Source organism: Parastagonospora nodorum (assembly GCF_000146915.1).
Source record: "Parastagonospora nodorum SN15 chromosome Unknown scaffold_21, whole genome shotgun sequence".
NCBI lineage: Eukaryota > Fungi > Ascomycota > Dothideomycetes > Pleosporales > Phaeosphaeriaceae > Parastagonospora > Parastagonospora nodorum.
Genome location: NW_001884569.1, coordinates 537,576 through 561,661, shown reverse-complemented (window position 1 = coordinate 561,661; position 24,086 = coordinate 537,576). Strand labels below are relative to the sequence as shown.

Genomic DNA, 24,086 nt, shown 5'->3' with positions numbered 1-24,086 from the left:
AATTGAGCAGATCGGTTCCGTGGCCAGACTGTAGTTGGAATGATTTAGAGGTCTCGACAAGGCTTTAGGTTCTAGCAATTGGCCCTCGGAAGGGTTCAGCACGAAGTTGACCATGAACCGTGATTAGCCGAGGCGATGCTTGAGGAGGAACGATGAAGCTATGGCCACACGACATTGGCACCGCGACTGCATCAATAATTCGTGCGCGTTCTGTTCAAACTCAACCTACTATTAGAGAGCAAATGACATTTCATACATAAACCTGGAGAGGGTCAATACCCCATTAGTACGTTGCGAAGAGCTAAGATAACCTTGAAGTTAGACAGCTTAACTGCCCTGATTGCTCTTCGACGGTGCTCAGCGTCCTAAGGCACAGCGGGCACGAATTATTGCAGCACCTGGTGTCTGCATGTCCAGTACTTCTCTCTTTGTTGTAAAATGAGATCGAAATTCGCGGCGAAGAGACATCCATCATCGTCCCGTAAGCGGATCCGACCGGTCGCGCCGTCATGTCGAAGTACTGGTTACACCGCACGAGCGTAGGGTGCAACAACAGCAAACCGGCTATGACATTACTTGCTCTCCTATCTCTCATCTTTCACCGTCACTTCACCATGCCGGCCATTTCTACCTCTGGGGCCAACTTGGACACCCTACCTTCTGAGCTCCGAAAGTTCACCGTACCTTATCTAGCACCTGAAGTCGACAATTTCCGGGGAGGGTACAAAGACGACCTCAAGAACGCATCCAGCACCCCCGTGCTTACACGAATGGGTACCGGAGTACATGTTCAAGGACATGGCACTAAAGCATGTACACTTCTCTGCCCTAGAAGACAGCCTTGTTGAGCTCCCTTGCTTTCATACGCCGCGTAATTCATCAAGACGCAATTCACTCAGTCAAATGACATTGACCATTCGAGGACTCGTCGGTGTGCATTGGGGCTATGCCCCGTTCGGCTATACAGGCACTGCTGGCACAACGCGGCAATGCGACTAGATGCTGAGGCAGTTCCGGAATATTCAACGCCTGGAACTGCGGAACGGCTTGAGTACCGACACTCGCCTTCGATTCTCTAATGGAGCACGAACCTGGCCGAATAGACGCGTCCGGTGTTGGCTCTCATCAGCGCTCGAAATGCTAACAGGATTGCGTACGTTATGCTTTCGCGGCTTCTTCCTTGACAGATCCAATATGTTCCCAGGAGGCTTGTTGCAGAGCTTAGAGAATCTTGTACAGGAAGACATCTCCCTCATGTGGAGGGGGAGTCTCTCGAATATACTGAGCAAAGAAGACGATGAACAGCACGAAGAAGGCCGCTCGGCTTATACTGCTCATCTACATGGTCAGGCATGGCAAGACTTCTGCTACAAAATGAAGCAGAAGTCGCCGAGCGTGCAAGTTAACCTTCACCGGGTTGCGTCAAACTTCAATAACAACCAGGATAAGCGCGGCTAGAACCGTTTGTACCTGGTGGCTTGCATCAGGAAAGGTCATCTTGCAGCTGCAGCACCGCCACAAGCGGCTGACCACCAATACCAACGCTCGTTACATATATTGCATCATGTGTCGACTGCGCAACCATGTGTCTTTCTACTTATCGCCTTCAATTTACCCATGGACTACTCTGACGAGTCGGATACAGTCTCGGTCAACAACGACAATGAAATGGCTCTCAAAAGTGCACGTATTCCCGTTGATGAGGCTTTCGAGTAAGTATCGTCGGACATTTCCCCCGAACTTCCTGTCATAATCAGTTCGACATGACCGTGGAGCTGTGGATATACAGGGCCAAACACGCGGGCATAAAATCCATCTCACGTTCCATTCAGCTCACTTTCATGCTACAACTCCCAGACAAGCAGCGACCACATTTATCAACCCCCAAACTAATGCACTCCACCAGTCTCTCCAGCAAAATCATCACCATAAAAGCCGGCCCACCACCCTCGACCACCACCCTCAAAATCCACCACGCCGTCCTCGTTCGCTCCTCAGAATACTTCAAGCGCGTGCTAAAACACGAATGGGCCTCGCTCCGCTCCGACCCAGACACACTCGACATGGGCCCCACCCACACAGCCTCAGACATCAAGACATACTGTAACTGGCTGTATTCCGGTACCATCCCCACGCGCAACTTCGATGACGAAGACGGAGCGAAGAGCGACTACATATTCATCGACCTCGTAAGTCCTCCCCACCCCTTTCTACATCCCGAACTCACCCCCCACAACAGGCTTCGGCATACGCCTTCGGCGAGCAAATCATGGACCAGTCCTACAAGCGCTGCGCCCTCGAGACGCTCGCGGGCGTGCAGATCGGCGCGCCGGACTATCCCTGCGCCGAGGCGTTCGTGATTGTTTACGACGGTACGCCGGAGGGGAGTCCGGCGAGACGTATGCTCGTGGATATGTATGCGTATGGCGCGGTGGATTCGAAGTGTTGGGCGAGTGCGTTTGAGGCGTTGCCTAAGGAGGCGCTGGTGGATGTGTTGAGGGCGATGGTTAGGGTTAGGAGGGAGAATACGGGGAGGCCGTGGAGGGAGATTGGGGGGTATTGGGAGGGGGAGAGGGAATGAGAGGGGAGATTTCGGGATGGTGTGGTGGACTTTTGGTCACTCTTTTAGATGTTTGTATTAGGTTCGGTACGATATGGTATTGCTAGCTTGTGGGTGATAATGGGTTAAATGAAACGTCACTTGCTCATCGTCATCCAGAAAGAATCTCCACACTGACATTGCAGATATCTCTTCTCACATTCACACCAGAACTCCATCAGACCACTATGCAGCAGCAAAATTCACGTCCGCCCTACGCCTTCATGACATGATCTCCTACTCCTCAGGGGCATACTTTCAGGTTTACAAAGGAGCCTGAACAGATACGCTGCTGTAAGATATGCTATCTACTTTCGCAAAACTCTTTGGTGAGGAAAGTGTCAGTCAATACACAAGACTAGGAAAGGAAGACATATCATGATGTACAATTGCCTAACATTGTTTGCGAAAAGAATGCCAGGAAGAAACGGCAAGCATTTGTTATTGATGACGATGTAGTTGATTCATCGTCTTTGCTCCATGCCGAGCCGAACTCCCCCAAACCAAACGTTGATTACAGTTTATGGCTTCTCTGGCCTCGAGTGAAGACATCATTAATCTTGATCGTTCCTGTGAGGAATACCGGTATGAATGCCACCGCTGTAAACTTTGGCACGTCAAACGATCCATCGCGTCAGTATTTGCCGTTTGTCAATTGGAAAACCTTCCACGAGTCAGCTTCATCGTCCACGAAGCGCGAGTCTTGAATTACCCGTGCTTCTTCCTCTTCGATATATTTCTTAATGTCGGCCTTGTACGGTCGATCTTCCGGACTCTCGCGCAGCGTACTCATCAACTTGATTGCTTCAACGAGGGTTTCATGCGGGTACCCATCAAAGTGGGTAACCCAGGATGCGTCACCCGATACACTGTAAGCGATGAAGTCACAAATGAGGAGTCGCATCCGTGAGCCACTCGGCGTGCCTGCATAGATAATGGATACCGGAGTTGGGCCGGGGCTGTAGTAGAAGTTGCGCTGAACAGCCACAAATTTCCGAAGAACCTGATTCTTGTAGGTGACGTCCATGATCTTCTCCCCAAAGACGTAAGCTTCTGCAAGCCTCGTGTACAGGATGTCCGATTTGGCAGCACGATACGCGTCATCTTCTTTTGCGGGATGTGGCACATCAAGCACAAGCTCCTCGCGATACAGCCACTGAACGTAGAAAACTACCATTTTCGTCGAATCTTCGAGCAGTTGGATTGTATTTGGGTCTTCCCTCAAGCTAGCCCACTCGGGTTTCATTGCGCGCTTGAAGAATTCCGATGACCTGCACAACAAGCCTTGATGGACGTGGACATTCTCGGCTTCGTTACCGACTACCAGCTTGGTGATGCCATCGCGCGGACTGATCGGTTAGTTTGAGCGGTACAAGTGAGCCAAATACTCACTCCATGGTGTCGATCGGCGACCTTGGACGTCAATATCAGGTTTTGAGTGGACTATCGCGCTGACACAAAGGTATAGTTAAGGACTTTTGGTGGAGAAAAGAAGAGGGGTAGATGGGTAGTAATGGGGAGTAGCAATCTAAGCTGCGGCGAACATATTGATGATAGCCTAGTTGGGGAATCTTTCACTTGTGAGGGTGAGACTCACTCGTCGTCCTAAGGCACATCATATAGAGCACGTTGAATGATGCTGCGACTGGACAAGATTACATTGCGAGTTGACTGTCGCGCTTGGGCAAAGGTATGGTTGAGGGCTTTGGTAAGGACAGGAATGGAGAAGGATGGAGCACAACAGGGAGAAACGATCTAAGTAAGGGCGAGTGGATTGACACTAGCCTAATCTTTCACGGGATAAGCTAACGTTATTGAGATTGCAACTGGCGCTTTGCGAAACAGAGAAGCAATCACTTTAGCTTCCTTCCTTGAGTAGAAACTTTGGTCCTTTGGTAAAGGCACTTGAGATTCACCCCGTCCCCTACTACCTTCATCCTAAGAAGACCACCTTGCTGTATCATGTAGATCCGGAATGGGAGACATGTGTGGGAAACATTCCCGCTGACATTCGCGGAACCTAGAAGTTGCTTAATTAACCCAGGTACTGCGTTCGTGCGCTAGTAGTTCTTACCTATTTCTCGTCCTTCTCGAGGTATTTCCCGACCATAGCCAGAGCCACGGGCTTGAACAAGGGGTCCTGCAGCGCAGCCAGTGCCATCATGCTATCAATGACAGCCTGATGGGGAATCGCCTTGAGGTATTCAGCCCAGGTTGGCTCGCGTGGGTCGCATCCACAAGCAATGATGTCGGCAAGCAGGCGGCGAATAGGTGAACTGTCAGTCGTACCTGAATACAGCTCGTCCACGATGTATGGATGTGTCGGAATTTTGAATCTAGTCTTTGTCTCGATGAACTTTGGTATGATTGCATTCTTGAAGCTGACGTCCATAACCATCTCTCCGAACAAATATGCTGAGGCCAGTTTCTTGTACGCTTGTTCGCTCGCTGTACGATTCTCTTCAGCTCCGCCTTTGCGAAAAGCGGGTATGTCGACCTGAAGCTCGCCGGAGTACAGCCAGCGGACATAGAGCAAGACTGGCCCCGACAGCTCATCCGTGAGATCGATGGTATCGGGGTCCTCTCTCAAGCTTGCCCATTCCGGCTTCATGGCGCGCTTGAAGAACTCTGAGGACTTGCCTAACAGGCCTTGGTGAACGTTAATCGGTGACGCCATGTCTTTGGTGTGCAGCTTCATGATGTTGTCGCTTGGACTTACAGATTAGTTTGACATTGACAAGCAAGTACTGGACTTACTCCATGGTCTCGGTTGAACCGTTGTATGCGTCGAGCTGGGCCACGTAGCGAATCTGGAACAGAGTGTGCGAAAGGGTGTGAGGAATAGGTGCAATGGGGGCTCGAGATGGAAGAGAAGTAGTACGTGGTAAGCGAGGAGCAGTGAGACATGAATTAGCTCACTTTCACCGGTGAAGTGGACCTCAAGAATGACAGTTGAGCGCGGCATGAAGAGCAAGCCAAAATCATTGAGGTATCTCTGGGTATCTTATTTTGTATTTCGTGATATGTTGCGCTTATGCGGCCGCCGCTTGTTGTGACTGCTGTGCTGCAGATTGGATTTGTATGATCTACAGAAATTTCAACAAATGTTGCTGGAAAAGAGAAGGTGCGAGCGTGACATACCTCCGTCTTCACTGTCTCAGCCTTATCTTGAATACCCTTGATCTGTTGCTCAATGCGCTTGCTGTTCTTTGTCAGCAAACCTGAAATTTGACCATGTCATGTGGTATCCTCACATCTCCTTGTCTATGAACTCCAGGCGACCGTTGACCGCCATGACTGCTTCTGTCTTGTCCTGCTTCAGCAGCACGGGTCCGATTTGCTTGTAGATGTTCGCCTCATCATCAAGAATATCGAATTCCTGTCCAACAAGTCTGAGCATAGCCTGATATAGTCTATGCATCTTTCCATACCTTCTTGACTGTAGTGTTCTCCTGCTGTTGCGATTCGAGCTTCTGGCGGGCATCCACCGCACCCTGCAACTCTGCCCCTCTATCAGTGATTGCTTGCCAATCGGACGAGTTTTCTCACCTGCTTGCAGAGTCTGGTAGCTGTCGGAAAGCTCCTGAAGCTTCTTTTGCACGTCTCCCATGGCTTTCGTATTGCTGAGTAACAAATTCGCGAAAAGTTTCGTGTCGCGCGGAGCTCGCGACATGACATATCGAGCTATCTCAGTTAAGCCTAGGGTGAATGCGGGGCTCTAGCGCATCCCATGGCAACCTCGCGGCAGAGATACACATCAACACCACTCCCTGCCGATCACCATACGCCTGCGATTGTTCTGTCTATGCCAGACAGTGGACCAGATTAAGACCGAATTACTCCGAGACCCGCCATAGCAAACACCAGGCAGCACGCGACGACGACGATTGCCCCGCGCCGACCGCTCCTCCGCTGTTACACCCCCGACCTTCACTCGATCGCATACGCGTGACACGAGCCAAGCACATACAGGAGAATTAGGCTGCGGCGTTTAGCCCAGCAAAAGCGCGAGAATGAGCAACGCCGATTTCTTGGGCCGGGCTATCGAAACGGTCAAGAAGGCCATTGAGACGGACACCGCAGGCGAATATGAGAAGGCATACCAGATGTACTACAGTGCTCGTACGTAATACAGGAAAGGATATTGAGGTCATTAGCTAACAACGTGTAGTCGAGCTGTTCATGCTCGCTCTTAAGTGTATGTCAATCACATGCTAGCTGCACATTGCTTCAAGCGAGCCCCAGAAAACATGCTGATGATCACCAGGGGAAAAGAACCAGAAGTCCAAGGATATGATTCGGGGCAAGGTCGCTGAGTACATGGAGCGCGCGGAGAAGCTCAAACAACATCTGAATGCGAACGACGAGTCAAATCGAAAGAAACCCTCAGCCATGGGCGCAAACGGAAAATCGTCAGGTGGGAGTGGCAAGGGTGGAAAGTGCGTCAAAGCCGTGCCAAACAGAGGGTCCAAATACTGACTGGATACTTAGGGACGACGATGACGAACAAGACGCCGACTCCAAGAAGCTGCGCGGTGCACTCTCCGGCGCCATCCTTACCGAGAAGCCAAACATCCGATGGGAAGACGTCGCAGGTCTGGAGGGAGCGAAGGAGGCGCTGAAGGAGGCCGTCATATTACCGATCAAGTTCCCGCATCTCTTCACCGGCAAGCGACAACCGTGGAAAGGTATCCTGCTGTACGGACCACCAGGTACCGGTAAGAGTTATCTCGCAATAGGCCGTGGCAACAGAAGCAAACAGCACATTCTTCAGCGTCTCAAGTTCCGACCTAGTCAGCAAATGGATGGGAGAATCCGAGAGGTATACAGAGTCACCCTACAAAAAAGTGCGATAGTTAACACACACAGGTTGGTAAAACAACTTCTTCGGCATGGCCCGCGAAAAACAAACCCTCCATCATCTTCATCGACGAAATCGACGCCCTGTGTGGCCCCCGCGGCGAAGGCGAATCCGAAGCCTCGCGCCGCATCAAAACCGAGCTCCTCGTGCAAATGGACGGTGTCGGCAAAGACTCCAAGGGCGTCCTCATCCTCGGCGCAACAAACATCCCCTGGCAACTCGACTCCGCCATCCGCCGCCGCTTCCAGCGCAGAGTACACATTTCTTTGCCCGACCTGCCCGCGCGCATGAAGATGTTCGAACTCGCGGTTGGCAACACCCCGTGCGAACTCAACCAGCAGGACTACCGCACGCTGGCGGATCTCAGCGAGGGGTACTCCGGTTCGGATATTTCCATCGCAGTGCAGGACGCGCTGATGCAGCCTGTGCGGCTCATCCAGACGGCAACGCATTACAAGCCCGTGGAGGTCGAGGGCGTGACGAAATGGACCCCATGCTCGCCCGGCGATCCACAGGCGCAGGAGAAGTCGTGGACGGATCTCGATGGCGATCAGTTGCTGGAGCCGCCGCTGAAGGTGCGGGATTTCGTCAAGGCGATCAAGGCGTCGAGACCGACGGTTAGTAAAGAGGATCTTACGCGGAGTGCGGATTGGACGAAGGAGTTTGGAAGTGAGGGTGCGTAGGGGCGTCGAGAGGTGTAGGGCCAGGAGATATCCATTACATACATCAAAGCGATTCATGTTCATATATCACACGACAAGCACAAATTCGCTGCGATAAATTTCATGCAGCATCACAAACGAGAATTAAACCATGCAAATATGCAATTCTATCTAGCCACGCGAGCCTAACCAGTCCTTCTTGCGATGGGGAGGGATGAAACAGGAAAACAGGGGGGGAATCAGTGATGTAACTAACTACTCTAAAAAAAAATTCCATCGCCACGCACACGCCCTTACCTACATTTTCACGCCTCCCAAATATGTTCCTCCTTTCATAGCCCTATCCCTTCCAAAAGCAAACGCCGCCCGATGCAGAAGAGTCTCTCCTCGCTCGCGCACCCAGCTTCTAGCTGAAATACGCCTGTGCGGTGCGCTGCTGGTCGGGCGTCAGTGTCGCAGCCGTCTGTGCGAGGTTGGTGCCGGTGGCTTGGATGAGCGCCTTGACAGATGCAACGACGCGGGTGGCGTTTTGGCCTTGGAGGGTCTCGGCCTCGAGAGCCTGGACGACGAAAGTGAAGACCTTAGCGGGCTGGGAGAAGACGGCGGGATTTTGTCTAGTGAGGCGTCAGCGAGTAACAGGGGAGGAAGGGTGGGTGGAGACATACTGCTCGATGAGCTGTGCGAGGAAAGCATATGCGTATGGCGTAGCCTCTTCGTCGTTTGTGATGGGCAGGGTATCGACCCACGCGGTGGCAATTTCCTGCCAGTTTTGTACCTTTGCGGCGTTGTGGTGGAGGATCTTGGCGATCGCCGCTGATGCATTCTCCGTTGCGAAGACGTCGTCGTCGGCACGAGCGTTTGGTCGTTGGACGACCTGGAACAACATCGGTAATGAGGCGGCGGCGAAATCTGACCATGCCTCGCCGCCCTTGTGTGCTGCTACACCTACACCGTAGACTGCTGCCTGTCGGTTGGCTGGGACATCATCTTGCATGCCGTCGATGAGTGGCTGGATGATGCGCTCATTGAACTTCAATAACGCAGGTCCGCTGAAGTCCTTTACGACGACAAAGATGCAAATGGCGCATTGACACTGAGTAGGGTGCTTGTTGAGGACAACCATTGTGTAGGACTCCATGATCTGCTCCCAGTGGGGCAAGAATGGACTACCCATGTTCTTGAAGATGGTGTGGAAAGCCTTGTTCATATCCGAGAGCAGGTTCTGGTCGTCCTCAATGGCGAAGAGCATCTCTTCCGAGGCCTCTTCGCCATCATCGTTCTCGGCCTGCTCTTCCAGGCGCTCCTTTACGCGCTCCTGGTAATCCTGGAGAACACTCTTGGCAGACTCGATGAAAGTAGCCATGTGTTCAGGTGTGAGGCAGTTCCGGCCAATGCACTCTAAGCACTCGTAGAAGCACTGGTACATCTCGGCAAGGGTATCGATCGCCGGTTCGGTGCTGAGCACCTCGAGCACGCGCTCAACGGTTCGGCCCCATAATTGACCAAGTTGTGGTGATTCTGGGCCATGGGCCTTCTTGTATGAGTTCAGCAGCGCAGGCACGCACTTTGCGGATGCGACACGGACGGGGTCGTGGAAGAAGAAAGCCAGACCAGGGAGCGCGATCTTCTCCATAATGTCGTTGACGTATGGCTCAAAAGCATCCTCTAGGACCTGAGCGTAGATGACGATAAGCTCAATAGCCATGTGCTTGTCGTCGAGAATGCTCGTCTTGATACCGATAACCTTGCCCTTCAAGGGAACAAGTTCCCAGCCCTCCTCGTCCTGGATCTGTGCCACCTGATCCTCGTCGTCGAGAAGCTGAATGTCGGCCTTGGCTCCGGCAAGCTCGGTCAAAGGTGGAATGACACCGGCAAGGAAAGGTACAAACTCGCGACCAAGGACACGGCACATTCGACCCCAGCAGTGCAGCAAGTAAGAGGCCTGTGGGTCATCTGAATCTGAAACACTGTTCTGAATACGTCCGAGTAGCTGGACAAGGTTGAGAGCATCTTGGGCCATGCGTTCCTTTCCAACTGCAAGAGCAATGAGAGTGGCACATTCCATTGCCTTTGCTCGCAGCAGGCGGTATTCCTTGGACTGTTCTTCCTGCAGAACATTGAACAGAAGTGGCATTAAGGTGTCGTAGTACTTTGAGAACGCTGCCTCTGCAGAGTCAGCAACTGTGGCGATGGTGGAGAGTGCCTGCTCTTGCACAAATCGCTTTGGACTTTGCAGGAGCATGAGCAAGTGGTTCAGGAGCTGATCCAGATATGGCTCAAGGATGTTCTTCTCGGCCTCTTCGCAGAAGTTGACAAGGGCAGCGGCAGCATGTGCCTGAACACGAGGCTCCGCGGACTCAAGGACTGGAATAATGCTGGGCAAAACGACCTGGTGGTACTTTTCTTGCATAGTTCCGGCAAAGTCGGTGCTCATTTGGCCAACAGCATTGCATCCAGCCCACCGCACACGAGGATGCGGGTCTCGGAGAGCGGGAAGGACAAGATCCAAAACCTTGTCGAGCTCGCCCACCATGAGTTCGCGACAGCCCTCGGAGATGGCTGAAATCGCCATGAGTGCAGCGTGCCTGTCACGCCACGCTGACGAGGTCATCATGCGGGGCAACCAGTTGAATGTCGGCGGCAAAATGGCTTGTCCACCCAGCTTGTTGGCCAAGCGATCCATGCACTGCTCTCCAGCTACATGGTTCGAATCGCTCTCCTCGTCAAGGTCCTCAGAGATATTCCACTCTTCCGCGTCGTCATCGTCAGCTCCAACGTCGGTCATGAGCGACAGACATTGGGTAACCATGTCGTTGGTGAAGTTGGGATCCTTCCTGCACATTTGAGGCGCATTGTCTGCGAATGTGGCCATGAGCTCGAGTGCGTTCTGGCGTGCGGTCTCCCCAAGTTCCTTGTCCTGGATCACGGAAATGCTGAATTGCACGAGGCTGTTGAACAGAGGCTTGAACATCTTGGGCGCAACTTCGGCGAGGTCGATCAGCGAGATGAGGGCCTTGGTGAGCAGATCGGCATCGCCAGAGTCCTTGATCGGGGGTAGGATGTTGAGAATCTCTGGGATCAGTGTGTAGTAGTTGGATTGCGTCTTCTTGGTGATGGAGCGGAAGAAGGACGCAAATGCTTCTACGGCAGCAATTCGTACCTGAGGAAGTTGTCAGTCTTACTGGCCGGAGTTGTAGCAGGGCAACATACGGCTGTCTCGCTGTCCGCGAAGCCGCCCTTGAAGGCGGTAACCACGACATCCTCGTGCTGCTTTTCGATGATCTGCGGGGTGGTCGAGAATATCCTGAAGGCGTTCTCGCGCTGGTTTGGGTCCTGCGATTGACTCGCTTGGAAGAGGGCGCCTAGCAGCTCTGGCCATGCGACATCTGTACCTGTCACTATACGTTCTGTGCTACTGTTCAAGTCGTGTCTTACTCTCGTCTGTGTGTTGCCGCGCCAACTCGGCGACGGCATCTCCGACCTTGCTGCGCACCGAGTTGTCGGTCTCCTTAGCAAGGCATGTAAGCAGCTTTGCGCGGATAGCATCTCGCTCGGCCTCTCCGAGGGTGAGAAAGAGGTCCTGGGTCTGGCCTGTAGCGGCCTTGCGCGGTTTCGAGGATTGGCGCCTGAAGATGACGGCAGCAAATGTCCGAGTCTGGCGAGGTATGAGTGTTTATGAGCGAGTCTATGTTTCACACAATCTACTCACTGAAGTCGACTCTGCCAGCTCGATCTGCTCCGAAAGCCCCATGAGGAGCACTTCAGGCCGTGTAGCGACCCATTGCTCGTTCAAGTGCTGCTCCGCGTTCGTTCGCTGCACGTTGTCCGGGGACTGTAGGCCTTGGAGCAGATTCGCAAGATCTGCGTGGACATCGGGTGATAGCACAGACATGGTGACTGTGTGTGCGTGTGTGTGTGTGGTGGTGTTGGGGAGCGGCCCCGTGAGGCGGTGGGAACTTGGTTCGCAGGTAAGGGACTTTGACCGCTGGGTTGAGTCTATGTGTGGGCGCTGGCGCGGGTGTGTTGAAGGAGATTACTGGGCGCAAGAAATCTTGCAGATTACCAGAAGCCTTATGTAAGGTTCGGGCGACTGCAGGTTTGTGTGTGTATAGCGTGCGTGGTGATAGCTGGGGGGCATAAAATTGACTGGGCCAATGTTTTCGAAGGTTGGCGGGGCTAAAAATGCGCAGGGATGCGTGGTTGTTACCATTCACCCCGCGCGTCTATTGGCCCGCCTACATCCATACGGCGCCGTGAGCTCTTGCCGTTGTGAAACCTTGTGCTCCGGTCCAGAGCATGCCAGCACACACCCTGTCTATTGTATAAGTGCACGACTTGTGGAAACAATTTCATTGCACATCTACTGCTACGAGATCATACTTCTTGGATATAATACTACCAACGCTGCCTAACAATGCGACAATCTGCTCCTACTCCAAGTACCAAAGAGATGATGAACGACTACACTACCTGCTGGTTGCACGGCCAAGCACGAACACACCAATAATGACGACTGCTAGCACACCGATGGCACCAGGCAGAAGCAGGTCGTTTGGCACGCCCTGGATGATCTCTGGTTGCTGGCCGAAGGGAACGGGCTGTTGATTTTGACGTTTCGACTTGGGTCGGGCCTCCTCCTCTTCCTCTTCCTCCTGGAAGTACTTCTTGCGGTCCCGGAGAACAGATTCTGGCGGGGTCACAGGTTTGGCGAGCGCAGGCTGTGGGTTGACCTCGGCGACCATGGGCGGCTTCTCTGGATCGTGAACGAAAAGGTCAACCTTTTCACGGTGAGCAAGACGCGAGAGGCTGATTGCCTCCACAAGATCGTCATTTGTGGTGATCGAAACCGTGTCGCCCTCGTTGTCGAGATAGCTCAAAGCAAATCCGGACAGAGAAATCTTGCCAAATTCGAATGTTGGGGTGCCTCCTATGGCCTCGACTTCAGAACCCAGCTTGCTGGCTACATTTGCAATGAGTTCCTCAATACCAGCAGATGCAGTCACCTGCAAGCGATGTACACGTCCACTGGGTGCCTTGAACTTGAACGGGAACGGCAGATCCTCGATCGGAGTGTGGCGTCCACCGATGCCAGACTGGGATGGCGAGTCTCCCCCGTGGTGGGATGCCGAGTCATTAGGAAGGACACTGTCCCCTCGGTCGTGAATACCAGGACGGTTATCGTGGGACATCACCGATCGGTGGTCTGGCAGGCGGCTGCCACCCTCTCCGGACATCATCGATTCGGTCTCGGCGTCCAGAGACAGCCAGAACTTGTTCCAAGCTGGGCCTTCGCTATCTCCTGTGCTGATGTTGTTGATCTGCACAAGTTAGTGTATTCCCTGGGGCATGCGTTAGGGAGAACATACCTGATCTAGCGTAGCATAAGTCAGTTTGAGAACGTCTACCATACCAACAATCTCGCCTGCGTCGCTCATTACAGGCAGATTGAGGTAATGACCATCTATGCAGAGTCAGCGGTTGTTGTTTTAGAAGACATTGTGTTGTCACACACCATGCATCTTGCGGAGAGCAGACTGTATGCTCATGTCCATGGGCGCAAAGTCGGGATGAGGGGTCATAACGCGGACCACGCTGCATGTGGCAGGATCGAGGCCAGCAGCGATGACGCGAAGAACGACATCTTTGCTGGTAAAGATACCAGTGATGGATCCTTGGTCTTGGACAAGAACGGCCGTCGTGTGGTTCTCCTTCATGAGCGAAGCTGCCTCTTTCACCGATGTGCGGACAGATACGGTCACTGGTGGCAGTCCGTTCAAGACGGACTCCAAGGTAGGGCCAGACATTTTCTGTCGAATGGCTTCAACGTACTGGATGATCTGTTGCGGTTGGCTCGAGCCCATCTCTGCCTGCACACCCTCCAATGCATCGTATAGCTTCCGAGACGAGCTGTATGCGCGCTCCAGCTTCTCCATGGCATCATAGAAACACTTTGTGATATCCAATATGCCCGATATGTCGTGGTTCTCGTCCATTACGGGCAAATGACGGAAGCCCTTCCGGACCATGAGATCCAAAGCATCCGTAGCGCTGGTGTCGGTCTTTGCGCAAAGCGGGTTCTTGGTCATAATCTCTTCAATAGTGACGTCCCGTGCTTTGATGCCAGCTCCTACAACCCTGAAAGCCAGATCCTTGGCTGTGAAGATACCGGCAATGCGATCATCGTCATCTGTGACCAGTACACAGTCTTCCCTCTTCGCTGCCATGAGCTGGGCAGCTTCGGCGACGGTCGTGGACGGCTTGATCTGAAGGGCGGGGCTTGGCTTGAGGGCGAGAACAGTACCCGGAGGAGCTTTCTTTGATAGCCGTGCACGACTTCCGGGCGTCTTCTTCTTGTTCAAGTCGGTTTCGATCTTGCGTCGGATCGCCTATTCACTGATGAGCACATGATAGACAAATGCATGTTATGATAGACCACCAACCTCGTCTCGCTTCGACATCTTCGCCCGGCTGGCGCTGAGAGTCGAGCCACCGGCTTCGCTTTGTGCTACATGTGAAGCATGGGTGTCGAGTGCGGGTCGCGGGATGTTGGAGGGGCTGTTGTTGAACTGCGCTCCGGCAGCAGCTTGATTACGGTTCGCCTTGGGCGTGCCACGCATAGTACCGGTATGCGACATGATTGCGGATATGGTGGTTGACTGGCGAGACGGATGCTCCGGTTGGCGGGTGAGGGGCCAGTCGAGATGGTCTGAGCAGCGTTCGCGGCGATGTGGAAAGCTGCGTTGCTAGGGTGGACAAAAACAACGCGGCTCACAATGGCAAGCGCCGAGGCAAGTGATCACAAGGCTGACCTGATGATGGCAAGCCGGTGTGACTGGGATGTGAAGGTACAAAGTCACAGATAACTTTTGCGCCTGGGGTTTTCACTAGGTCTGCATGCCAACGCACTCCGGATCTCGAAATAGTTGTGCACGATGTCAAGAAGCGGTGACTCTAGCGCCAGCGGGTGCAGCAGCAATAATGCTTCAAGCTGCAACACAGCCGCGACAGCGAAGAATGCTAACCCTTACACTATCACCTAGGGATAAGGAAGGAGTAGGACTGGAAAAGGCTCATCTTTCTTATTGTCATTTCCATGTTGTGTCTGTATGCACAACCATGTGGAGTTTGCTTTTGCTGTACTCTGAGAACGTATGCAGCTGGATAGAGGTGCTCAACGCAACTGTAAAATATTTCGACATCTACTAGACTTTCTAACTCGACAAGAAGAGGAGAACTTATCAACATGATTTCTATCGGGCCTGTGTAGGCGCGGCGGAGGCTCAAGCATGCCTTTGGTGGGTGGAGCGATTGATTAGATTAGATGCGGATCCCTGTCAGTGAGCTCGGGCGCTCCTCCCACAAGCGAATATTGACGCACACCACCGACCTTGACAACTCGAACGACAACTCCACGACAACCCCATTTGCTGACTTTTAGATTTCACATCTTCGGTACGCACCATGACCTCTCTGCTACACGAACCCAGCGCTTACCGAAAATCAGAATCAGCCCAACATGGTCAAGAAGCGAGCGTCCAAGTATGCAACACCGAAAGGGCGAATATGGCAGGACAACCACGACTAACAACACCACAGCGGCCGTAACAAGAAGGGTCGAGGCCACGTCAAGCCCATCCGCTGCTCCAACTGCTCGCGATGCACACCCAAGGACAAGGCGATCAAGAGATTCACCATCCGCAACATGGTCGAGTCTGCCGCCATCCGTACGTTTCCCCAGCCCGACCCTTGAATATCGAGAGAGGCGCACCAGCACAAGCAGGAGGAATTGGACTGACACTCTGGACAGGTGATATCTCTGACGCCTCCGTCTTCCCCGAGTACACTGTCCCCAAGATGTACTTGAAGCTCCAGTACTGCGTCTCGTGCGCTATCCACGGAAAGATCGTTCGGTATGTGGAGGAACTCAATCGACCAGAGTGAAGACCCGGATCCTAACAACTTGCAGTGTCCGATCCCGTGAGGGCCGCCGCAACCGTGCCCCTCCCCCACGTGTCAGGTACAACAAGGACGGAAAGAAGATCAACCCCAACCAGGCGGCTGCTAAGACCACCACCGCATAAGCGAAGAATGAAGGTTGTGGGAAAGGCATGATCTCGGCGCTTGGTGTGGTTTTACGGTTCACGGAATCTCATACTGGAAAATGCATGAATCCATGGAAGATAGGGCAGGCCAGAGTGATGATTTCAACGGTTGCAGGCTTGCTCGCATGGGCCGCGATGAGCACCAAGAGCTAGCTATGAGCTTGTAATGAATATCAAGTCGATCTGCACCATGCCTGTCCCGTGCAGTGAAGTCATAACGGCCGATTAATCAGACCGCAACTAGCCAATGCTATCCCAGCGATTCGTAACTTTTCGTGGACATCGTACTTGACATGTTCTCAATCGTTGCGCTTCTTCCCATCGCCCAGATCTCCATCATCGGCTTGCATCTTGCCATTGACTGGCTCCGGCTCGGTGGTCTCCCAGTCTTCCGCGTTCTCGTCCCAGCGCTCTAGCTCTTCGTCCACCGTTGGTCGAACCACGCCTGTCTCCTGTGCCTCAGTGTTCTCTCCAAGCTCAACATCCAAGTCGTCGTCTCCCGGCACAGCTCCATATCCGCGTGCAGCACGCTTGCGCTCCAACATGCGTTTGTGGTACCAATTACAAAGCGCAAGGGCGCTCACTGAGCCAAGGACATTGGCAAGGACGTCATAGTAGTCAAAGTCGCGATGAATCTGTGCATGCATGAGTACTTGTCAGAAAGTCACAGTAACAGGGCACTTACTGGCAGTAGTCCCTGCACCACTTCGCTAACACATCCTAAACCAAGCGTGCACACAGTAAATGTGAGCTGCAAGACCTTGCGCCGCGAAGTCTCAAGAATCCAGTAGAACGTGAGGGTGAGAAGGAAGAAAGCTATAAAGTGCAGTACTTTGTCGGATTGCTTGTATGTGGGAATGGTGTAGTCGGGCGGTGTGAAGCCGGCAGCAGCGGAGATGAAGATGAGGAGGACGAAGGCAGCTGGCAGCGTTAGCTCAAGGTCAAGACCGTAGTCCAATGCATCTCTGGTAGCCGAATGTACACCTCAGGCAGCTCCCGTGAAGCAAGCCAGGCCCTTGGTATGACGCAGCCAGACGAAGGTACATGTAAGGACTCACCAGCAAAGGGTTTTCGGAACCGCATTTTGAAACTTGGCGTAATGCTATAATCGATTGTTTGGCATTATTAAGCTCCGCAGCCTGTTGCAGTGAGTGGGCGAGGTTGTGGCTAGGTAACGTTGCCTTCAATGCGGAGCTCCAGCTGGCACTGCGCTACGTACGCACCCGACGCCGGGGTTGGCTGGCATGTCACGTGTCAAAAAGACCCTGGACATGGATCATGATCGCCGCCCACACCCGCTTTGTGGGTGTTCGGGGTATGCAGGTACGCTTTTTCTACTTGTCGGTTTGGGGCAGGGCTCCAATAGCGACGTCGAAACGGTGCTTGGGGAGCACAAGGCGCTGTCGCAGTGCCCGTGTAGAAGCTGGACGGTATGCTATATGATATTTTGGGGTAATTATGTAGCCCGCAAAAATTCGGAAGCAGCTTTGCAGATTCGTATGTAAAGTTGAGGCATGCCCAAGATGTCCTCGTGGCCTATCACCTCTAAAGGTGAGCAGTCGCATTCTCGAGAAGCGTCGCAGTAAGCGAGCACTACGACTCGAGTGTTGCACGGTTAGGAGAGACCGGCACATGCAAACCCACAGCAGCCGCGAATCCGAATATTCTACGAAAATATCTGGACTTGCAGTACGCGACTGTTGCACGACACACGAATGCAGTGGCGAAAATACTCATCTACTTCCATCGTTCAGGTGAGAACCGTTTTGATATTGGGGGATCCGCTGATGGTTCCCAGGGACACTAACGGGGAAGCGCTAAGCTGTTCTGGAATGCCTACGGACCCCAAAGCCAACGTCGTGCTTCTCCTCATCGCGAAACGGCTGTACATTCGGCCATCGAGGCACGCGTCAAACCATCACTTTCCATCACTTAGTCATCTTTATACCTCTCATCCGCCGCAGGGCCCCTTCCATGCTTGCTTTCAGCGCGTCGCGACTCCTGCACGCGGTTGCAAGCGGCCCTGAAGGCACTCCTTCCATGCTGTGAGGCCACTGCCAAGCACCACCCCACAGCCAGCGACGAACATGTCGCTCGCTGCATCAACACATCGTCCATCGTCCCGCGAAAGACCGAGCCATGCCCGCTTCCTCCACCAACCGCCCAACCCGATGCGCTTGCGCACACCCAATGCGACGCTGAGCGATGAAGCAATGTCCAACGGCTCCAACGCGAACAACCTGGGGGAGGGGGCCGACACCACCGCCGAAGAGGACCCCAGGGCAGCACGATGGCACGACCAATACTTGCGCACCGAAGCGCGCCTGAGTGCGTTGCTTGGAGGCGCACGCGGCGATGATCTTCTTGATGCGCTGGACAATGGGCCAAAGCCGTCGTCCGATGATGCTCCGGCGGCGCATGACGCGCTCCCGACCGTTACACCTAAGAAGGCCGCCCGCGCAATTGACGAAGACGACTACGGCGACGATGACGATGACGAAGAAGAGGATGATACACGCACTTCGCCGCTGCTCTCGAGAAGCGCCCCTAATGGCATTGCTGCCACCGCCCTTGGCACGCCAAGCATTCGCAAACCATCAGTACCAAATCGAATGGGCACCGAACGGACGAGCACTCCATCGTCAGAGCAGACAAAGACCTCCGACGATGTGCGCAAGAAGCTGCAGCAGGTCAAGAAGGCAGCCGAGGATGCTGCGAAGCGGAGTTTCAACACGCTGTTCTACACATTGGAGAGCGATCGCGATGCCATGCTAGAGCAGCAGAAACTCGACGAACTTGACCAGGCAAGTAGAAATAGAAACATCGGGACCGTCCAACAACGCTCCCACCAGCGGCGCCGTTGCTGCCCCTCAACAAGGCACCCTGAGCACCACAAACCTCGGCGCATCGAGTCTGACCCTCAAACACCTCATATCTCGAATCGATGCCCAACGCGACAGGGTACATGCGACGGATGCCCAGCTGAGAAGTTTGATAAGCGAAGTGCGGAAGAACAGGAGTAAATGGGCCAACGAAGACCGCGTCGGCCAGGAAGAGCTATACGAGAGCGTTGAGAAGGTACTTATGGAGCTCAAAGCCGGCGAACACGCGCACCCCTTCCTGCAACGCGTCAACAAGCGTGAAGCGCCGGACTACTACAACGTCATCAAGCAACCAATGGACATTGGCACCATGATGAAGAAGCTCAAGCAGCTACAATACAAGTCGAAGAAGGAGTTTGTGGATGACCTCATGCTAATCTTGGTCCAACTGTCTGAAATATAACGCCGACCCAAGCCACTTTCTTAGGAAGAAAGCCCTACACATGAAGAGGGAAACCGAGAAACTTGTGGCCACTCATTCCGGATATCACCATTCGTGACCGCGCTGAAGTTGAGGCTGAGGAGCGAAGGATGCGCAATGGGGACGTTGACGCGGATGGCGCTGAAGACAGCGAAGATGGTACGCATGGACATCTTCGGAAATACCCACTCTGCTAACAGTACAAATAGAAGAGCCTATCATGGCTTCGCGTGGCCGGAAGGCACCAAGTAAAGGTGGTAAGGGATCTAGCAACGCCAGGAAGGCACCGCCAGCTGGTCTGGAAGGTACACCTGGCCCTGAGACCAAGCCCTCCGTGCCATCGTTAAACAGCGCGGTCTCCAATTTGAAGAACGAAATTTCTGCGTGCAGACTCCGAGATGGAGGGTAGTGTCAACGGTTTTTCAACACCACCGCCCCCGGGAACACTCACTCCCCTCGGCCTAAAATGGTGCTTCCAGAAATGGCGTGCATGGCAGTCAAGCGGACCTTTCGGAAATAGATGGCACAAGTGCTTCTGTGAACGGATTCGCGCTAGAAGAAGAGGCTGATCTTGACGACCTGGAATACAAAACATGGAAGCAGGTCACCAAGAAAGATCGAGCGACGATTGCAGCCGAGAGACATCGCTTGTTTCGCGATGACAAACTTCAGCCAGAAGAACCTTGCTATCCTACGAACGAAAGCGGGGATGCGCCGCTGGCTTGCGACACCGCAAGCAAGCTATCGAAGAAGAAGCATCAGCTGGGGCCTAACTTCAATCCCTAGACGGCAAGGATGGTGTTCCAAGCAACGGCCAAGGAATCCCTCGCGGAAGGAATCGAAGGCGAAGACGAGCGTCAAATACCGGATTATTACGATGCCGTTTGTACCATACCGGATCTTAATGAGCGGCTACAGTGGGTAAAAGATGCAGATGGTCAAGTAGTGCAGCAGTTCGAGGAGTACATGCGGATATTTCCTCAAGGCCAGTTCACTGCCCCAGACAGTGGACTGGCGAAGAAGATGCAGGCGAACATGCAATCACTGCAAGACACCCGGAAGATTTGCGCTAAGATCGGAATCGTCAAGCAGATGCAGCTTCAGTCGCAGCTGTATCAAAATCAGTTCCAGCGCTATGAGCCACAGCCATTCATGGAGACAGACATTGATCCCATGGTCGTATCCGAGGAGGGCGCTCTGATGGCACCTATGGTTTGCCGTGCTGCTCTTCAGCGCAGCGTTGGCAAGATCTTCTATCACGCGGGTTTCGAGGAGTTCCAACCTTCTGCCCTCGACGCAGTGACCGACATTGCGGCAAAGTTCTTCCAGAATCTGGTCGCCAGTCTAGGGATCTACCGAGAGACGCCAAAGATGAAGTCTGACGTTCCCATTACACTACCAAGTGGAAAGATGACCAACTGGGCACCTCGCTTTACTCAAGAAGAGGCAGTCTTACATGCTCTCCATGCAAACGGCGTGGATCTAGAGACCTTGGAGACATATGTCAAGGACGATGTCGAACGATTGGGCACCAAACTATCGGGCATGCACGACCGCATGCGATCTTACTATGCTGAGCTGCTACGTCCGGCCCTTGACAACGCTGGCCAAGATGGAGCTGGCGCGTTCAACGACGGCAGCGAGCAATTTGTCGGAGGTGACTTTGCCGAAGACATTGGAGAAGACTTCTTCGGCTTCAAGGAGCTCGGTCTGGACAGAGAATTTGGTCTCACCTTCAGTGTGCCTTTGCACTTGTTACAAAACAGGGTGCACAGTGCCTATGCAAGGCAAGACAACAAGTACGTATCCCTTTTCATTGACACCCGTGTAAATGCTAATTTCTTCAGTAATGCCTCTACCGCGGGCGTCGTCATGCCTGAGCCACCGAAGTTCGAGCCTGTCACCATTGAGAGCGTTGAAAGCCAAATTGGTCTTATTCAGAGCTGGCTTTTCAGCAAGCTACACGCGAATGATAGTCAGCCTCTGGTTGAAGATGATGATCTACCACTGAAACAACGCTTCCCTAAGCCCCGTCTGCCTCCTACAGGCAAGATCTCCAGTCCACGCAAACGTCCATTGAGGGAACAACAGCAGATGGCCCGCAAGAAGCGCAAGCTGGAAGAAGAGAAGGGCGACACCGGCCATGACGGTAATCTCGTCAGAGGCATAGGCAAGCCAATTGGCAAGCTAAAACTTGAACCTTCACAGAAAGAGAACTCAAATATGCTGGATCCAGAGAAGGATGATGCCAGCGCGCACGGCATGCCGAGCCCACCCGAATCGTTCTAGGCGAGCATTCGGTAAACCATGGATGGTTTCCTGCGAACTCCACCAATGAGAGCCGCCCGAAAGTTTTATTTCACTTCATTTTGTTTCGAGCATAAGTCGCGGAACGTCACTATGACTCTACTTCACAGTTTTTGTTTAATCAGTTCCCCATCTTTTCACACTCAGCGCCTGGACAGGGCTTTTTTTCGGTGCGAGCAAGGACACTGCTTTGGACGGACATGCAGGCTTCGGCGTTTTTCGCATGATACCATTTGGTAGTCGCATCACTGTTTTCATATTGGATTGGCGGTGGTTTATACCCATTGCATCGGTTCCTTCGTCTTCGCGTGCGTACCGGCCGTACATTGCGACTATGATTTTTGTCAAGACTGGCTTCGTGCTTCCTCTTTGTATATATGGACAGCGCGTCATTAAGGGATGACTACAACATTCAGGTAGTTATAGTGATACAATGCAAAACATCGATGATAAAAAGAAGTCTACGCGTATCTCATGTGATGAGTTCAAAGTGCAGCTATCTACGAAACATTGTGGCAAAGTGAGCACGGTGAAGCGGTGAACTCCGGCTGATCACTGTCATCTCATCAAACTCAAAGGGACTCTTACTTGTGAGCGAGAGAGGCACACGAAGGTGACGGCCATGTCGAATCTATACGTGAAATTGGCAGTACAACAACAGCTGGACAAACATGCCACTGTAGTAGAGCAGCTTCAGTCAGACAAGGACGCCGTCGACCAGAATTCAAGCGACTTGTCGCAATACGCAACACGAAATTGGTTGCTTCCTCGTGAACAGTCAAAAGGATGCTTAAAACTGTGCTTGACGGCGATGCTGTCCGAAAGTATGAAGTGACGTCTCTGGGCACTGCCTAACGGTGGTCGCATCAGATCGACGTGACGTGAGTAGAGCAACCTGTCGCACTCATCAGGAACCATCGCAATTGAGCAGATGTTTTCTCAACGGCAAAATTGAGACAGACCATAATCTTTTATCGACTCGTCCAACAATGTAATGCATGACGTTACTGTGAGAGTGATACCTGGTTCCAGAACTAGCCGAGCTGGAAATTGGATGCTTTTAGCGCAGTCTTTTCCCTTGCCCGAACCCTCCATTCCACTACCTCTCTACCAATACCATTCTAAAGTCTGTTGATATCGATCGATGTCCACTTAATATTGCTGTCAATACTCAGCGCTCGATTCTCTCAGCTGCAGATATCAGTTGTTGCGCACTTTGGCTGGGTGCCACGACGCGAAACAAGGTGGATCGATTACTGACTTGGACCGTCGTTCTTCTTCCACTTTCTTCATCCCAACAACCAACCACAACTCGTGCGCGACTCGCTGCACGACGGCTAATTGGAGTCTCTCTATAATCTGACTTCGCATTCCTTTTGGTCTACATTTTCCATCTCGCGGCCACACTTTTTCATTGCTTTTCTAGCAATTGATGTGGCCTGCTTTTCGTTCTCTGTTTGTACAAGACTTGCAGCAGCAACATGGCTCCCAACGGTCATGCGCCAGCAGGCGACATGTCCGCCGACAATCCATCTCAAGTATCCTCGCGTCCAAAATGGCACGCAAGACACGGTAGCGGCGAGTTCAAGATATGGCAAAAAGAGCATCCTTCCGAACATATCTCCTACGACGAGTGGAAAAGTCCTCAACCTGGAAAGGGCTTGTCTCTGTACTACGCCGCTTTGCATATTTGGGAAGAGTCCGACTCCACCGTAAGTTTGCAAGTTATTTTTGGAGACGCCTGCCTTTTACTGACAATGGGCAGGATGAAGAAATCGAGCAACCCAAAATTGATGCTCGTTCTCGCACTGCGCGTGGTCAACCGGCACGCGAGCCCAAGAAGACACTGAAAGCAAACGGTAATGGCTTGTCGCGTTCGGTGGGATCAGCAACACCATCTGGGACAGCGCAGTCGGAAGATCTCAGTCCGTCTAGTAAGAAGAGGAGAAAATCACGCAAGAAGTATTTGGTAAGTTTAATATTTCATGTCTCGCTTCTTGCAGTCGCTGATGGGCCTAGTCTCAGGAAATCGTGGCATCAGACGAAAATGAGGATGTAGAGGCAGATACACCTACGGCTGAGGCCACGACACCATCAGCGCCAGTCATCACGGTCAATGGTCGGCGCAAATCGTCAAATCGAAAGCCCAAAAAGAAGCCTTTGGTAAGTAGTGCTGCGCGTGTGCGTGTCTCACACAGCTAACGTTACCTAGTCCGAAGAAATTGTTTCGCCGGAAGACGAAGAAGACCCTA

The 24,086-nt window shown here is 52.8% G+C and overlaps 12 protein-coding genes across 12 annotated transcripts; 6 read left to right on the top strand and 6 right to left on the bottom strand.

Annotated features, from left to right (window-relative positions):
* Positions 1 to 509: 509 nt before the first annotated feature.
* On the top strand, positions 510 to 999 carry SNOG_12203 (hypothetical protein; the record flags this gene model as incomplete). The annotated part of the gene is given in 2 exon segments (XM_001802377.1): positions 510 to 721; positions 741 to 999. 2 exon segments carry the CDS (start codon positions 510 to 512, stop codon positions 997 to 999), a joined length of 471 nt encoding a protein of 156 aa, XP_001802429.1.
* Positions 1,000 to 1,617: 618 nt separating this feature from the next.
* On the top strand, positions 1,618 to 2,581 carry SNOG_12202 (hypothetical protein; the record flags this gene model as incomplete). The annotated part of the gene is made up of 3 exons (XM_001802376.1): positions 1,618 to 1,712; positions 1,907 to 2,189; positions 2,240 to 2,581. 3 exons carry the CDS (start codon positions 1,618 to 1,620, stop codon positions 2,579 to 2,581), a joined length of 720 nt encoding a protein of 239 aa, XP_001802428.1.
* Positions 2,582 to 3,233: 652 nt separating this feature from the next.
* Positions 3,234 to 3,996, bottom strand: SNOG_12201 (hypothetical protein; the record flags this gene model as incomplete). Its single annotated transcript, XM_001802375.1, has 2 exons — positions 3,234 to 3,948; positions 3,992 to 3,996. The coding sequence occupies 2 exons, from the start codon at positions 3,994 to 3,996 to the stop codon at positions 3,234 to 3,236; spliced, it is 720 nt and encodes a 239-aa protein (XP_001802427.1).
* A 677-nt stretch (positions 3,997 to 4,673) lies between these two features.
* Positions 4,674 to 6,272, bottom strand: SNOG_12200 (hypothetical protein; the record flags this gene model as incomplete). The annotated part of the gene is made up of 6 exons (XM_001802374.1): positions 4,674 to 5,248; positions 5,519 to 5,594; positions 5,741 to 5,801; positions 5,854 to 6,002; positions 6,031 to 6,101; positions 6,149 to 6,272. 6 exons carry the CDS (start codon positions 6,270 to 6,272, stop codon positions 4,674 to 4,676), a joined length of 1,056 nt encoding a protein of 351 aa, XP_001802426.1.
* Positions 6,273 to 6,612: 340 nt separating this feature from the next.
* SNOG_12198 (hypothetical protein) lies at positions 6,613 to 8,143 on the top strand (the record flags this gene model as incomplete). Its single annotated transcript, XM_001802373.1, has 5 exons — positions 6,613 to 6,721; positions 6,771 to 6,797; positions 6,867 to 7,038; positions 7,091 to 7,421; positions 7,469 to 8,143. The coding sequence occupies 5 exons, from the start codon at positions 6,613 to 6,615 to the stop codon at positions 8,141 to 8,143; spliced, it is 1,314 nt and encodes a 437-aa protein (XP_001802425.1).
* Positions 8,144 to 8,269: 126 nt separating this feature from the next.
* SNOG_12197 (hypothetical protein) lies at positions 8,270 to 12,014 on the bottom strand (the record flags this gene model as incomplete). Its single annotated transcript, XM_001802372.1, has 5 exons — positions 8,270 to 8,736; positions 8,788 to 11,282; positions 11,333 to 11,508; positions 11,558 to 11,777; positions 11,832 to 12,014. The coding sequence occupies 5 exons, from the start codon at positions 12,012 to 12,014 to the stop codon at positions 8,529 to 8,531; spliced, it is 3,282 nt and encodes a 1,093-aa protein (XP_001802424.1). The 3' UTR covers positions 8,270 to 8,528.
* A 448-nt stretch (positions 12,015 to 12,462) lies between these two features.
* SNOG_12196 (hypothetical protein) lies at positions 12,463 to 14,776 on the bottom strand. The gene is made up of 4 exons (XM_001802371.1): positions 14,563 to 14,776; positions 13,635 to 14,508; positions 13,489 to 13,583; positions 12,463 to 13,440 (listed from the first exon to the last, which is right to left on the bottom strand). Exons 1-4 carry the CDS (start codon positions 14,755 to 14,757, stop codon positions 12,589 to 12,591), a joined length of 2,016 nt encoding a protein of 671 aa, XP_001802423.1. The 5' UTR covers positions 14,758 to 14,776; the 3' UTR covers positions 12,463 to 12,588.
* Positions 14,777 to 15,512: 736 nt separating this feature from the next.
* Positions 15,513 to 16,418, top strand: SNOG_12195 (hypothetical protein). Its single transcript, XM_001802370.1, has 5 exons — positions 15,513 to 15,574; positions 15,627 to 15,661; positions 15,719 to 15,846; positions 15,930 to 16,032; positions 16,089 to 16,418. The coding sequence occupies exons 2-5, from the start codon at positions 15,639 to 15,641 to the stop codon at positions 16,201 to 16,203; spliced, it is 369 nt and encodes a 122-aa protein (XP_001802422.1). The 5' UTR covers positions 15,513 to 15,574; positions 15,627 to 15,638; the 3' UTR covers positions 16,204 to 16,418.
* A 68-nt stretch (positions 16,419 to 16,486) lies between these two features.
* On the bottom strand, positions 16,487 to 17,377 carry SNOG_12194 (hypothetical protein). Its single transcript, XM_001802369.1, has 3 exons — positions 17,283 to 17,377; positions 16,910 to 17,145; positions 16,487 to 16,859 (listed from the first exon to the last, which is right to left on the bottom strand). Exons 1-3 carry the CDS (start codon positions 17,305 to 17,307, stop codon positions 16,524 to 16,526), a joined length of 597 nt encoding a protein of 198 aa, XP_001802421.1. The 5' UTR covers positions 17,308 to 17,377; the 3' UTR covers positions 16,487 to 16,523.
* Positions 17,378 to 17,747: 370 nt separating this feature from the next.
* Positions 17,748 to 18,031, top strand: SNOG_12193 (hypothetical protein; the record flags this gene model as incomplete). Its single annotated transcript, XM_001802368.1, has 2 exons — positions 17,748 to 17,775; positions 17,808 to 18,031. The coding sequence occupies 2 exons, from the start codon at positions 17,748 to 17,750 to the stop codon at positions 18,029 to 18,031; spliced, it is 252 nt and encodes an 83-aa protein (XP_001802420.1).
* A 280-nt stretch (positions 18,032 to 18,311) lies between these two features.
* Positions 18,312 to 21,816, top strand: SNOG_12192 (hypothetical protein; the record flags this gene model as incomplete). Its single annotated transcript, XM_001802367.1, has 6 exons — positions 18,312 to 18,984; positions 19,043 to 19,496; positions 19,556 to 19,686; positions 19,737 to 19,932; positions 20,007 to 20,259; positions 20,314 to 21,816. The coding sequence occupies 6 exons, from the start codon at positions 18,312 to 18,314 to the stop codon at positions 21,814 to 21,816; spliced, it is 3,210 nt and encodes a 1,069-aa protein (XP_001802419.1).
* Positions 21,817 to 21,955: 139 nt separating this feature from the next.
* Positions 21,956 to 22,458, bottom strand: SNOG_12189 (hypothetical protein; the record flags this gene model as incomplete). Its single annotated transcript, XM_001802366.1, has 2 exons — positions 21,956 to 22,237; positions 22,423 to 22,458. The coding sequence occupies 2 exons, from the start codon at positions 22,456 to 22,458 to the stop codon at positions 21,956 to 21,958; spliced, it is 318 nt and encodes a 105-aa protein (XP_001802418.1).
* Positions 22,459 to 24,086: the final 1,628 nt, after the last annotated feature.

What these genes read in the sequence shown, in the direction of transcription:
- SNOG_12196 (XM_001802371.1), bottom strand. Translation starts at nt 14,757, where the DNA reads ATGTCGCATACCGGTACTATGCGTGGCACGCCCAAGGCGAACCGTAAT. An exon ending in AGATGTCGAAGCGAGACGAG is followed by an intron (nt 14,509 to 14,562) that starts GTTGGTGGTCTA and finishes ATCAGTGAATAG; the next exon opens with GCGATCCGACGCAAGATCGA. An exon ending in CTTATGCTACGCTAGATCAG is followed by an intron (nt 13,441 to 13,488) that starts GTATGTTCTCCC and finishes TAACTTGTGCAG; the next exon opens with ATCAACAACATCAGCACAGG.
- SNOG_12195 (XM_001802370.1), top strand. Translation starts at nt 15,639, where the DNA reads ATGGTCAAGAAGCGAGCGTCCAA. An exon ending in GTCAAGAAGCGAGCGTCCAA is followed by an intron (nt 15,662 to 15,718) that starts GTATGCAACACC and finishes ACAACACCACAG; the next exon opens with CGGCCGTAACAAGAAGGGTC. An exon ending in GGTCGAGTCTGCCGCCATCC is followed by an intron (nt 15,847 to 15,929) that starts GTACGTTTCCCC and finishes CACTCTGGACAG; the next exon opens with GTGATATCTCTGACGCCTCC.
- SNOG_12194 (XM_001802369.1), bottom strand. Translation starts at nt 17,307, where the DNA reads ATGCGGTTCCGAAAACCCTTTGCTG. An exon ending in GTTCCGAAAACCCTTTGCTG is followed by an intron (nt 17,146 to 17,282) that starts GTGAGTCCTTAC and finishes TAACGCTGCCAG; the next exon opens with CTGCCTTCGTCCTCCTCATC. An exon ending in TGGTGCAGGGACTACTGCCA is followed by an intron (nt 16,860 to 16,909) that starts GTAAGTGCCCTG and finishes ATGCATGCACAG; the next exon opens with ATTCATCGCGACTTTGACTA.